General features: G+C 50.9%; 1 protein-coding gene across 1 annotated transcript in view; it reads right to left on the reverse strand.

The window, feature by feature from the left end:
• LOC138526013 (uncharacterized) overlaps positions 1-14,454 on the reverse strand; it is an 805,753-nt gene that overhangs the window by 436,092 nt on the left and 355,207 nt on the right. The window contains exon 15 of the mRNA XM_069636306.1: positions 7,972-8,076. Within this exon, the coding sequence (XP_069492407.1) occupies positions 7,972-8,076 (105 nt within the window). The remainder of the gene's footprint in view (positions 1-7,971; positions 8,077-14,454) is intronic.

Consider the following 14,454-nt stretch of genomic DNA (forward strand, 5'->3'; position numbering starts at 1 on the left):
GCGTCGACCTCCACGTAGCAGCCCTGCATATGTCCAGCAGGGGCACACCAGATAGGAACGCCGTGGTAGCTGCGATCGCTCTGGTGGAATGGGCTCTCGGACGGCCAGGCAGCGGTCGGTTTGCCAACCGGTGACAGTACATGATACAGCCGGAGAGCCATCTGGAGATGGAAGCCTTCGAGAGAGCCTTCCCCTGATTGACAGGTCCAAAGTTCACAAAGAGTTGTGACGTCTTCCGAAAACCTTTCGTGCGGTCCACGTAGAACTTCAGCGCTCTAGCTACATCCAGCGAGTGCAAAGTCCTCTCAGCCGGCGACGAAGGCGACGGGAAGAACAAAGGTAACACCAAGGGTTCGTTGAGATGAAAGTCCGACGGTACCTTGGGCATGAAGGAGGGGTGCGTCCTGAGCACTACCCTCGTGTCGTGGAAAGTCAAGTACGGGGCCTTGCAGGAAAGGGCCTGGATCTCTCCCACTCGTCGTGCGGAGGTGATGGCCACGAGAAAAGCTGTTTTCCACGATAGAAACTTCAACGGGGCCGAGTGCAGAGGCTCGAACGGAGGTCCCATGAGTTTGGTCAGCACCACGTTGAGCTCCCACGCCGGGGCCGGAGCCTTCACCGGCGGGAACGATCTGAACAGTCCCTTCATGAACTCTTTCACCAGACGATGAGACCACAAGGACGTCCGGCCCGTGGTTCTGGTGTATCGGGAGATCGCAGCAAGATGAATCTTGATGGACGCGTGTGCCAGACCAGCTTTGGCCAGCGTCAGCAGGTACGGCAGCACTTGGGGAGCCGTAATCCGTAGAGGGTTAATCTTCTGTGCGTGGCACCAGACAGAAAACCTCTTCCATTTGTGTCCGTAGCATTTAAGAGTCGAGGACGCCCTGGCCTTTGCAAGAACCTCTCTGCAATCGGCCGGTATGTCGTATCCTCCAAACTCTAGCGCTGCAGGAGCCAGGCCTGCAAGTTCAGCGACTTCGGGTCGTGGTGGAGGATGGCGTCTCCTTCCCTGGAGAGTAGATCCGCGTCCGCCGGCAGCTTGATTGGCGGGGACGCCGACAAGTCCAGAAGGTCCGGGAACCATATCTGCCTCGGCCACGCAGGTGCGACGAGGATCATCCTGCACCGTGACCTCTTGAGCTGGTTGACGAGCCAGATTAGCAGAGGCAAGGGAGGGAACGCGTAGAGGAACAGGCCCTCCCAGGGGAACGAGAAAGCATCGCCCATGCTCCTCGTCTGGGGAAACCTGCTGGCGAACCTCCGGCACTTGGTGTTCGTCGCCGTCGCGAACAGGTCGATCTGGGGTGTGCCCCACCGTCGGAAGAGGCGATCCACCAGATCCTGCCGTAGTTCCCACTCGTGGCACGAGCGCAGCTCCCTGCTGAGTGAGTCGGCGATGGTGTTTTTTATCCCTGCCAGATGAAACGGCACCAGAAGAATCCCTTGGGCGACGGCCCAATGCCACAGGTCCTGCGCCTCCTTGGACAGCGCTGGGGACCTGGTTCCGCCCTGTTTCCTGATGTAAAACATGGTGGTGGTGTTGTCGGTGAAGATCCTCACCACCTTGCCCTTGAGGGACGGAAGGAAGGACCTGAGGGCCCAAAACACTGCACGGAGCTCCAGGACGTTGATATGCAGGGACTTCTCCGTCGGGAGCCAGAGTCCCCTTGCGTGCAGATTTTCGGTGTGCACTCCCCACCCTTCTAGGGAGGCATCCGTGGTCACAGTCACCTGGTGGGCTGGGGTCTGGAAGTCCATGCCCGCCGTCAGATGCGCGCGGGTGCCCCACCACCGTATCGCTCGTCGGAAACTCTCGTCGAGCTTGATCCTTTCCTCGAAGCTGCCCGTCGTCTGGATCCAGCGCGCATCCAGGAACTCTTGCAACGGGCGCATCCGGAGCCTGCACATGGGAATGAGGTAGATGCAGGAAGACATCATCCCGAGGAGGGACTTGATGGACCTCACCTTGGCCGCGTCGGCCACCAACATCCGTTGCACCTTGCCCAGGATGGTCCTGGTCCTCTCCTCCGACGGGGAGGCCAGAAGGGACACTGTGTCGAGCCTCGCTCCCAGAAACAGTGCGACTTGCGCGGGCACCAGGTGGGATTTGGCGTAGTTCACGGAGAATCCCAGGTCCGTGAGGAGTTGGACGGTCCTTGCCGTGTGGACCACGGCGAGCTCCCTCGTCTTGGCGCGGATGAGCCAGTCGTCCAGGTAGGGGTAGACGTGAATCCCCTCGCGGCGCAGCTGCGCCGCCACCGGTGCGAGGCACTTGGTGAAAACCCTGGGTGCCGACCGCAGTCCGAAGGGAAGGGCTTTGAACTGGTAATGACGCCCTTGGACCACGAATCTGAGGAATTTTCGGTGCCCCTTTAGGATGGGAATGTGGAAGTAGGCATCCTCCAAATCCAACGACGATAGGAAGTCTCCTTCCTCCAGCTGACCCAGGACGTGCTGGAGGGTGACCATCCGGAACTTCTGCGCCTTGATGAACTTGTTCAGGCGTCGCAGGTCCAGGATGGGGCGCCATCCTCCCGTCTTCTTCTTCACGAGGAAGTAACGCGAGTAGACTCCGGAGCCCCGAAGCCTCTTTGGGACGAGTTCGATGGCGCCCTTTCTGAGCATCGCCTTTACCTCCAGGAGAAGTTGAGGGACGTGAAGTTCTTTCCTGGCCACGGGGGGGACGCGCGGGCACCTTCTTTGAAACTCGAGCGCGTGGCCCCGGGCCAGGGCGTCCAGCACCCAACGGTCGGTGGAGATGGACTCCCACACGCTGACGAAGCCCGCCAGCCGGCCTCCCACCGGGGTGCTTCGGTGGGGGCCCGACCCCACGGCCGGTTCAATCCTGCTTGGACGCGGCCTTGCCGCCTTGGCCTCCTTGGCGACGACGGCGGGGTCCGCCAGACTTGCCTCGTCCTCTGTAGGCCTCTTGCGACGACGAGCGGGCCGCTTGACGGTAGGAAGCGAAACCGCCGCCGGAACCTTTGGAGGCGCCCTTGCCTCCGCCGCTCCGAAAGGGCGTCCGCCGTTGCTGCAGTACTCCAAGGGCCCGGGCCGTCTCAGTATCCGCCTTGATGGCCTGAAGGGAATCGTCCACTGTCTTCCCAAACAGGTTGTTCCCGTCGAAGGGCATGTCCAGGACCCTGGTCTGGACGTCCTGCCGAAAGTCCGTAGCCTTGAGCCATCCGCGACGTCGAAGGCAAACGCCGTTGCCCATCTGGCGGAACCCAGTGTCGGCGATGTCCGTCGCCACGGTGATGGCGTGGTCCGAGGCCACCTCACCTTCCTGCAGGATCTCAAGGGCCTCCGCCCTCTTGTCGTCCGGCAGAAAATCCAGCAGGGGAGCTATCTTGTACCAGAGTTCCCTGTCGTAGCGGGCCACGATAGCCAAGGCGTTGGCCGCTTTAATCGTCGTCGCCGCCGACGAGATGACTCTGCGTCCCATGGCATCCAATTTCTTTCCCTCGCCGTCCGGCGGGGAAGTCGACGTGGAGGCCGCACCCCCCCCCGCTTTCTTCCTGGCTGCCGCGGAGACGACGGAGTCCGGGGTAGGCTGCGCCCGGAGGCATAGGGGGGCCGAGTCCGGGACCCGGTACTTTTTCTCGTACCGGTCTCTTTTCGCTGGCGTCGTGGAAGGGTTCTTGAGGAGGGAAAGGCCCTCATCCCAAATGTCGTCCAACAGAGGCACTGCGAGGACCGTCTTCCTCTTGGTCTCGCGCCGTTGGTAAAGGAAGCCTTCCTTTTTCTTCTCCTCAGGGCAGAGTTGGAAAAGCTCGGATGCCCTGGCGATCATTGAGTGGAACGATCCAATCTCGTCGGGCGGAGAAGCCCTGGTGGGAGGCGACGACGGAAAATCCTCGTCGTATGCCTCGTCGTCCGTACCCGTCGCTGCCGTGTCAGTCCCCGTATCATCCCCTCGGGTGGACGGGGAGGAGGGCTGGACGGGGCGCGACGGTTGAAAAGGAGGCGGTGGATGAATCCTTCTTTTCTTGGTAGGGGGAACACCAGAAGGTCCCGGTTCTGGATCCCCCGACGGGAGAGGTTCCTCCGTCGGTAACGGTAGTCTCGTCCTTATCTCGGAGCATAAGGACTGTATAGCCAACAAAATGGCCGCTGAGTTGTCTTGCGGCGCTGGCAGAGGGGAATCCGACGGGCGAGCAGGGGCCCCGTCGGTATCCTCGACGATGTCGTCGTCGTCACCTGCGTCGGGGCCCATTCCGACGGGCTGGTCTTGTTCCACGCCTAGGCCGTGGCTTAAGACCTCGATCAGTTCCTCTTCTGAGGTTGAGGCCGAATCTACGACGACGCCCTGCCCCCCCTTCTTCCCCACGGAGGGTTTCACGGGGGTCCTATCGATGGGCACGAAAGAAGACTCCCTCCGAGGAGGCAGGGAGATTCTGGGCCCCTAGGCCGCCACCACTGGTGCAGCCTCCACAGGCTGGGCCAGGGCCGCCGCGACCGTTTCGATAGAGGGCTTGGTCGAATGGATCAAGGCCTTCACCACCTTAGGTGCGCTCACCGCCTTATCCTTGAGGGAGGGGGCACTGCCACGCTCCTCCTCTGCCTTAGAGCTCGACCGGGGTCTCTCCAGGAGCTTCGCCGGGTGCTCGGCCTTCCTCTTACCCGACCCAGAGCGTTGGCTCGTGGTTGATGGTGCCGGGGAGGGTGCGCCCTGCCTGGCGCCCGTAGAGCCCGACCGTTCGGCGCTCCCGGTGCCAGCGGACTCGCGGTGCTTGGCCTTATGTTGGGCCCCCGTCGCCGGGGCGCCCTCAAAGGTCTTAGAAGACCGCTCAGATTTCTTCTTCTTCTCGCCAGACGGGCTCTTACCCTCCAGCCAGCTGGCGAGACGTTGATGGCGGTCCTTCATGGTCCGTTCCGACATGTTGCCGCAAAACGCACAGTCCTTCTCCACGTGCGTCTTGTCCCCATGAAGGCAGTAAAGGCAGAAAGAGTGTTCGTCCTCCTTGAAGACGTTCTGCAGCTGGCATCCAGGGCAGGCCCTGAACAGCTTTCCGGGCGTCGAGCTTCCCTTCTCCTGGGCCATCTCCGAGACCGGGCGTCCTCCGAAGTGTAGCTCGACGAAATCTTCACCCTTGAGGGGCACAGATGAATCCGACACGGGTCCCCGTTGATCGGATGTAGGATCGGTGGAGCTTGAGGCTCTTTTGACCGAAAGAATCGAAGTTTTTGTGAAAAAGCGCGAAAAAATAGCACTAACGCTCGAGAGCAATAGCACGAGGATCCCAACACATGAACGTGCGGTAAAAATCTGAAGATGGCTGCCAGAGGCGGTGCTTAGGTAGAGGGCAGTCATTGGCTGTGGTCAGTATGACGCAGAGACCAGTGATTGGTTATTACTACGAAAGACAGATCAGAAACGAAACTGATACTGGTTTTTTCTTTACCGAGGATTCCCAGCCTGACGACGGGGAATATTCATGAGCATGTGAATCCATGCCAGACCCCATGCTGGAGAATCATCCTTCTCGCCACTACTATTCAACATCTACCTGTCACAGCTAATTAAAATCATCGAAAGAAATGGCCTCACATGTTGCAACTAGGCTGATGACACACAAATAATCTACAAAATACAAGACTCACAAGAAGACAACGAAACACTAGAGAACTGCCTTTGTGAAATATACAACTGGATGAACTTAAAACTACCTTAAACTCAACCCAAGCAAGACAGAAATAATGATCATCACAAAAAACAGAGAACACACACTGTACAACCCATGGCCAACTGAACTTGGCAAAACCCCAACCCCATCCTCAACTGTAAAAAAACTTGGGAGTCCTGATGGACAACAAACTCACTCTAGAGCCACAAGTAAACGCCCTAACAAAGAAATATTTCTTTCTCCTGCGATCGGTGAAAGGGATCCTACCATTCCTCTCATTCACCAACAAAACAACTGCTGTCATCGCCCTCATCATGTCCAGACTAGACTATGCCAACAGACTATATCTAGGCTTGCCTGAACAACTCCTAAATACACTCCAACGCATACAAAATGCACGCGCCAGACTGCTCCTTAAACTACTTAGAAGAGAAGTCTTGGGAGGATAGCTCAGCGGCAACGTGTTCGCCTTGGAAGCAAAACGACACTAGACTGTCAGGAAAGGGAAGAGAAGATTATACCACCCAATGGACCACCGACAGTAAATAGACAGGAACTGGTTAATGATAATATAACACCACTATCGAACTAGGGATAATGCTCACCGAACCTGGGGTACTAAGCCAATTTAATCTGCTGGAACCAGCCACCATATCACCACAGAAACTAGACAATCAGTTAACCAAGAGAAAGAATATACAAACCCAGTATGACAACCTGATACATAAACTAAACTACAGGGATTATGAGACATACAACCCACTGACCAAACCTCAAATTTCTATATACTTAATTCACACAAAAACCCACACAACCACCTCTCTCACAGCAAACCACACGGACTTCACCACACCGCAACAAACAACAATCAACACATAGATCGCAACAACAGCACGCGAGGACCTGCTTCGATCCGATATGCACACCCAAGCTCAGCGCACGGTGGAAACCAAACTGAACCTGCCAACAGTAAACCACCTCTCACTTTCCTACGCCCTCTTCATCCACTAACCCCCCACCCCACCACCTTTTTGTTTACGGATCCAGGAGAGCGCCTTGAGACCAACTCCGTTGTTGACGGTGTGCTATATAAATACCGTTAACATTAACATTAAAACAAAATGGAAGTAAGACTATTTTGTTTTATAAGGCCATAATTTCTCATAACTGAGCAACAAACTAAATGTATGCCAACAAAAAGTTGGCATACATTTAGTTTGGTGGAGCTACCTGATTTCACAGCATTGCAAAATTTCGAATTTGATAATGCCTGATTTCATGCATGATTTCAGGTGCATTCCACTGGTGCAATCCCCTACCCCACCCCGCACCCACCACCTTACTTACCTGTTGGCAGCATACCTCGTTGTGTCCCGAGGACTCCCCCATCTCGCTGCAATGCCGGTTCCCTTCAATTACGTGGTTGGGAACCGGCACTGCAGGGTTCTCTTTTAAAACATTTTTTTTACAACTTTATTGTACCTGAAGCGGGTAATACCCCAGCAACCCCCGGTACCATTGTAGCGCATAAGGCTGTAGGGGACACCCCTAATGCCCTTGTACACTACAATGGTACCGTACTTAGATTGTTGAATCTGATCGAATTTGTCGGCTGTAAGAAATTTTCGTACAGCCAAAATTCAATCAAATCTACCATACATTTCCCCCCTCCCCCCCCCCCCCGAGACATTTGGGTAACACTACCTTTTTCAATTTTTCATTATTTTGTCTCCCTTTGTTCATTTGTTGTGCTTTTTCTGCTTTGTTACAGATGGCAGCTGCGACACACATTTCTTCAACATATTTAACTATTTGTTCAGCATACACTCAACTGTGTCATGCGTTGGTCTATCTTCTATGTTGAGGTACAATTAGATCTGAGGGTCAGAAATGCACTGGCATTTGGAGAAGTGAAGGCTTGAGTTGTACAATTAAGATGGTATATGGTTAGAAACCTTGTTTTGCCTTTACCCACATAATGTAGGTTGCAAGGGCTTCTATGTGTGTATATTTATTGATGGCATGTTTCATTTTTGTCATTTCTTTTAAGGTATATTTTCTAAATGTATTGCCACTTTGCAGATGTAGCTATATATCATTAAGGGGTGTCCTAGTTGTGCCCTAATTGGGTGAATAGAGATACAGCACCACACTCTCTTACTCATCCCTAAGACTTTGGACCATATACACTTTGTTGGATATTGGAGCCCCTCTCCTCTTAACCAACTTGGATAGTGCCAAAATGGGCCCCCTTATCTGTGCCTTCTTGGGGGAGGACAAAGAGTGGTTGTAGGTTGTAAAAGTACAATACTTACTATTGAATCATAGATAAAGGACTTACTTTCTCACAATGACGCAACTCAGGTCGGGCAATTTTCTTTTCAAATTCGAGCAGCATTGGATCCCTTAGTTCGTCGAACATGAGTTGCACATGGCCTTTTATGAACTAAGGCAGGAGAAAAAGACAGAGTTTTATATTTGGCAACACTCATTTCTGATACAGAGAAGCTAACAGAGCGAGAGACTGAGAAACATGAAGGGGTCATGGATTGAGAAGTCGGTGATGGTTGAAGTCTTCTTCATTCTACCCATTTGGGCAGCAATTGACACTTGAGGAGGTTGGCTGAACAACAGCATTGGAAATGGCGCCAACTCACTGTGAGAGGCAGTGAAGACAATGCATTCAACGAGTAACAAGTATTTCGATCTGTGCACTATGAATCTACCTCCGCCTCTTATCCTTCAGACATATCCAGGGGAATCATGTGAGTGGGTACAATCCTTTAACAAGTAGACTTACCAACTGTGACTGAGGCTACTTTATTATTTTTGTGCTTCGGTTTAAAATAAACCTTTCACAAAGTGCATACCAAGAGAAAAGAACCACGGCATAATACAGAATTCATTACGGTTAAAAACATGTTACAAAATTTGATACAAAGCGTAACAACAGACATTTCTATAAAAACATATATTTTATTTGTCCTCATATAAATACATAGCTAGCGTTTCATTACAAATTTCAACCTAACATTCAACAAAACCTAAATATTTAACAAACCTCAGTACTGCTTGAAGGAACCATTTTACGTGAGTAATACATCATTCCAAAACAGATCAGACTCCAGGGTATAATCACAGCATAGGTATTTTCCCATATAACGGTTCCGAGCCTTGGAAAGCCTTGCAAAGCCCACCAACAAATCTTTCAATGTCTCATTCTGGGAATCAATATTACAAAGCCGCAGCAGGAGCAAGTATATTCAGAGTTGCTGCGAATATTTTGGATTTCACCCATCAGTAGCCAATTAAAATCACAATCGGCACTGATGACAAACATGGTAACTGAAGCAGTATGGACAATGCATTATACCGAACTCTATAGCAAAAAGGGAAAATGGAAAGAACCTTCTTGCCAAAACTTGAGCATTGGAACCTAAAGTTGACAGAGAGGATATTCTGAATATAATTAAAAAGGCTACCACCTCACGGCCCCTGGTCCTGATGGACTAACCAACTATACCCTAAAGAAAAACCCAGAGAAATGGGCCGACATATGCAATGAGTTTTTTAGCAGAATTGCCATCAATTGCGCAACCCCAAAATCCTAGAAAAGTGCCATTACTTTCCCCATATTTAAGAAAAGGAATCGATCGAATCCAAAGGACTATTGCCCATTAGCCCTCCTGGATGTTTTGGGAAAGGTTTACACAAAGTTGCTGTAACATAAACTATTGAAATGGATCGTGGAAAGCGATCGCGTGTATCCGAGACAAGCTGGATTTGTGAAGGGAGCTGGTTGTGGCCTGAATCTCCTACTAATAAACCTTATAAAAATGGAGGCAATAAGAACTAGGAGAAAGGTGAATTTAGCGGTCATTGACTTCTTGTGCGCTTTTGACAGCATCGATCGGGAACTACTCTGGACTAAGATGAAGAACTGCGGTTTCCTTCAGGAGTCACCAAGCTTATCAAGGCCTTCATACTTAAAGATTCTACAATTTGGCTTCAAATGATTCCTGGATTCCTGACTAAAATATAGCATTGTCTCAAGACTATTGATCAACTTTGGAACCACTTTCATCGTGTAATACTTGATTTCAGGGAGCAAGGAGAACCTCCAATACTTATTGTTAATTTTTTTCATATTCGGTATAAAGCAATACACTTTTGAATGAATTGAAATTGTAATATCTACACTACTTCATCTACTGCGGGTCAGAGTACCAAAGTACACGAAGTGCTCAGTGATCAGAATAGGCACGTTGTCCAATGCCCATTTAAAATCCCCTCATCTTCTTGTTTGGGAAAGAATCTCATAATTGCTGTTTTTGATGTAATGATTTTAAGGTCATCAGCTACTGCATACGTATGCAGAGCTAAAAGCATCTTCTGCAAGCCAATTTGGGTGGGATCTAGAATTAAAATATCATTAGCGTGTGCTAACCATTTTATTTTAGTGTCACCCAAGCACAAGGACCCTAAAGCATAATCATCTATGTCAGATATATATGTTAAAAAGACAGGGGGCCAACACACACTCCTGTCTATCCTGGTTTACTCGGTCAAAAGCATTAGAGAAGTTAGTAAAGCCCAGAAAAACATCTAAAGAGTGTGACCATGTGTACATATGATATGATATGATCTATGGTAAGTCATTTATAATGCGCCTCTACACAAGTGTTTCTGGGTGCGACAAGAAAAGGGGGGGGCAGAGGGATGAGAAGACCATGAACTCACTAGGACTTGTGTCATTCAGATAGTGGAAATACGACAGTGCAAAAGTGCATGGGTAAGGGAGAGAGGGGAAGTACAATCAGAGCAGCAATGCTCCGAGTGAGTGCAGCCTGGGTAAGTGCATGGAGTCAGGGGGCTGTGGAGGTTACACTTACAGCCCCTAAGTGCGGGGGAGGCCCAGAGGCAGTGCAGGGGAGACTGGTCATAGAGGAGCCTGGTACCCAGCGAGACAATGGGCTAGCCAAGCAACCAGTCGGTGCAGCAGGCAGGTAGGTAGGCAGGGGAGAGAGAGAGAGAGAAAGCAGAGGAGAAAAGGAAGGTCTTGAGCAGCTTCAGGAACTTCAGGTGTTCCGGCTCAAGTTTCAGAGGGGCAGGGAGGCCGTTCCAGAGTGAGGCACCGGCAGAGGAGAGAGATCTACCCCTCACTCTCTGCCTGGAGAAGTGTCTGACCCTCAGAGAGTTGGAGGTGGCTGAGCGAAAGGCTAGAGAAGGAAGGTATTTTGGAAGAATTGGATATAGTGCGGGCCCCAGCGCCAGAGAGAGAGGGAGACGATGCAGAGAGTCCTGAACTTGATCGTGCAGCCACCGCGAGCGAGTGGAGAGATTTGGGGCTAGAGATATATGGTCCGTGGGCTTGAGGCCAAGGATAAGTCTTGCAGTCCTGTTCTGGATTAGTTGCAGAGCGTGGAGATTAGAGAAAGGCAGATTGAGAAAGAGGCTGTTGCAGTAGTTCAGAATAGAGAGAACCAGGGCTCCCCAGAAAGTAAGCTTCTGGGGGAAAGTAAGAAAAGGAGGAATACCTCTGGGGAGGTGCAGCTGGTAGTGGGCTTTATTGGCAAGGTCAGTGATGTGAGGAGAGAAGGAGAGAGTGGAGTTGAAGATGACACTAAGGTTTTTTGCCTCACAGGAGCGCGAAGGAAGAGGGCCCAAGGAAGGTGGCCAGAGTGAGAGAGTGAAAGCGAGAACAGAGGTCCCAATGAGAATTATCTCCATCTTACTGGAATTAAAGCTGAGATCATTGAAGCCACACCAATCCTGAATCGTGGATAGACAGTCATCAATGAGCGAGAGAAGGGAGGAGGCTCAGGGAAGCCTGAAAGAGAGCTGAATGTCATCCACATAACACTGAAAATTAGAGGAGAAGGAAGAGATCAGGTGGGCCAAAGGGGCCAGCTAGACATTGAAGTGCCAGGGTGAGAGGATAGAGCCCTGGGGAAAACCACATGTGGAGAGAGAGAGGTTGTGGAGAGGAAGGACCGAAGTTGAGCCTCGGAGGGTCAGTCCAGGAGGAAGGAGGTCAACCACTCATGGGCTTAGTCCGTGATGCCCAGAATCACATGGAGTCGATTGATCAGGATGGCGTGATTGACCGTGTCAAAAGCAGAGGAAAGGTCAAGGAGGATGAAGATAGAAGGAAGGCTGGACTCAAGATTAGAGAGCAGATCTTCACAGATATTCAAGGGAGTGGTTTCCATACTTCTAGCTGCTCTGAAGCCAGACTGATGGTCATGGAGACAACCAACAGATTCAGTGTGGAGAGTAAGCTGGGAGATGGCCAGCTTTTCAAGGAGTTTTCCCAGGAAAGGAGTGATAGAAATCCGGAGATAGTTTGCCGGACAGTTAGGGTTGGAGGAAGGATTTTTAAGGAGGGGATGCACAAGGGAGGGCTTGAGGAGAGAGAGGGAGGATCAAGTGGCGAAAGAGTGATTGCAGAAATCGGCCAAGGCTAGAATGAGGGTGTCAATGTGGTCCTTGATGGTTCTGGAGGAGCAGCGGAGCACCTGTTTGGATGACAATTTCACAGATCAGACTTGTCTAGAAACATCATTGAGTGTTGTCAGAGAGTACGGGGAGAAAGGAGGATGAGAGGTGGAAGCAGACACAGGGAGCCGGGAGAGCTAGAGGGAGAGGAAGAGGAGAGCGAGGACATGATGTCTTGGTATTTAGAGGTGAAGTGAGAAGGCAGAGCTGTACATAGGGCATGTGAGGGATCAGGAGAGGTAGAGACTCCAGAAGGATTGGCCAGCTCCTTTAAGATTTTAAAGAGTTCAGCCGTGTTGTAAGAGGCAGCAGAGACCATGGGCTTTAATGTGGATTCTCTTCTTGCACAGAAAAGAGAGTCTGTATTGCATTTGTAGCAGGCAGTAGGCCAGATTCTCAGATGATGTGCCAAAGCCCCCCACTTCCTCTCAGCCATCCTGCACTTGCATTTCAGGGCGGCGAGGTCAGACTCATAGCAAGAGTTGCACTTGGATGTAGGTGTTAGGGAGAATTCTCAGAAATGTGCTAATTCCTCTGTACCTTAGAGACCCCCAGCACTTTTGCTGGACTCTAGGACTTTTTCATTTCTTACCTGGAGAGAGGCATTTTTTCCACTCTCTCATGTATTTTCTATGTGAGTTGAACTCTGTGTTTCATTGTGGTTATGGAGTCTGACAAACTCCATAGACATCATCTTTACATTGTGGCACACAGCACCTTCAGTGGAGTGACACAGGGAAGTCTTCCATATTTCCCAAAGGTTTAAATACCTTCTCTTGGATAAACTACTGTTTCCAAGAGCAGTGAAGTGAAATTGACTTGACTTACATTTGTAACTTTTCTAGACCTAGCACACACTATCTCACAATAAGGTGCTGGAGGGCTTACTTAGTATCCCCTTGTCTAGTTTCTCATGTAACATTTTCATGTAACCCTTTCTACAATTAATTGCTGGTGGCAGTGGTTTACTTTTAACTACTGTGGTGTATTTTTACTGCGGGCTGCGTTCGCAGCTGCAGTAAAGCACCGTTGGGTGCCATTTTTGTCAAAATGGCCCGGTATTCTTTTTTGCCATTTCTTGCAGGAAAGGTCCTTCTTGAGATCTACTCTGCGTGCCAAACCAGGTTTGGTCCCTTTGTTCATTTTGTCTTGGGCGGGATTCACAAGTGAATGCCGCCTCTGACTCCAGTATGTCTGGCAGGGGGAAGGCAGTGAGGGAAGTGCCCAAAACTCTCTGTTCTTAATCCCCTTGGTTACAGAATTGTATCTAAATGGTGAGTGGCCGGCTGCTTGTCTGGCAAGGACAGCCACCCTGCCGTGCTATTGATAGCTAGGCTGGAAGGAATGGGAGAAACATGCATAACAGGCAAGGCTTTTTGGCTTGCAAGGCAAAGTTGACCACTGGACGAAGGAATCCAGAGAAGAACTTGGAAGAGACGCCTGCTGGAACTCCTGGACCGTTGGTTTGCCCGGTGAAGCCCTGCTGCTGTGCTGAAGCTCCGAATTCATTTCGACTAGAGAAGCCCTGCAAGGACAACTTCTCCCCTTGAGTTGGTGGGACCAATTAACTCCAAAGTGTACTCGTCTGGACATCCTCTCAGAGCTGGCTGGCCTTCCTTGCTGCTGCAGAAACCTAAGTGCCAGGGAGAGGAACACCAGATTGGAGTGCATTACTTTTAAGGCGGACCTGTGCTGAAGGAATATCCCTCATACTCCCTTGAATCAAGACTGACCAGGACTGAGCCACCTCAACAGAGTGCTAGACCCCAAATGCGAGGAAAGTCCAGAGTGGTATCCGTGAGACCGCGGTGGTGCTATTTGCTGAGACGTGATGAGCTGAAACCAAGAAGGGCTGCTGAATAGAAGTTTGTCCTTTTCTGTTGCTAACCGTACCATTGTGTTGCAGTAGTCCCCAGAAGTCCTCCTTCTTGCCGCCATGACTGGGGCACAGGAACAAAAGGATCTGCAGAGCCACACAGGAACAGAAGACAGCTGGAACCATTTCCTCTAACCAAAGATACTGTACAATCTAAGAGAACGTACCTCTTGTTGTTGTAGCCTTACTTGATCTCAGTTGAGACTTGTCTTGGTTGCTTCTGTAGAGTTCCTTGCATCTTCTTCTTCTCACAAGCCTCACAGCTTGTGGTCCTACATTGTTTCTACTATTTCTACAAACACTTCTAAAACAGTGTGCAAGACTTTTACTTACCTGCAGGAAGTGCTTCAGCTCACCTAGACTTCTGCCCAATTGACTTTAGCCTGGGCTGGCTCCCTGAATGATGCTTCTTCCCTCTGATTGTGTGTTTTGCCTTTCCTCCAGGAACGG

Source organism: Ambystoma mexicanum, chromosome 7p (assembly GCF_040938575.1).
Source record: "Ambystoma mexicanum isolate Mex_15411 chromosome 7p, UKY_AmexF1_1, whole genome shotgun sequence".
NCBI classification, from domain to species: Eukaryota; Metazoa; Chordata; class Amphibia; order Caudata; family Ambystomatidae; genus Ambystoma; species Ambystoma mexicanum.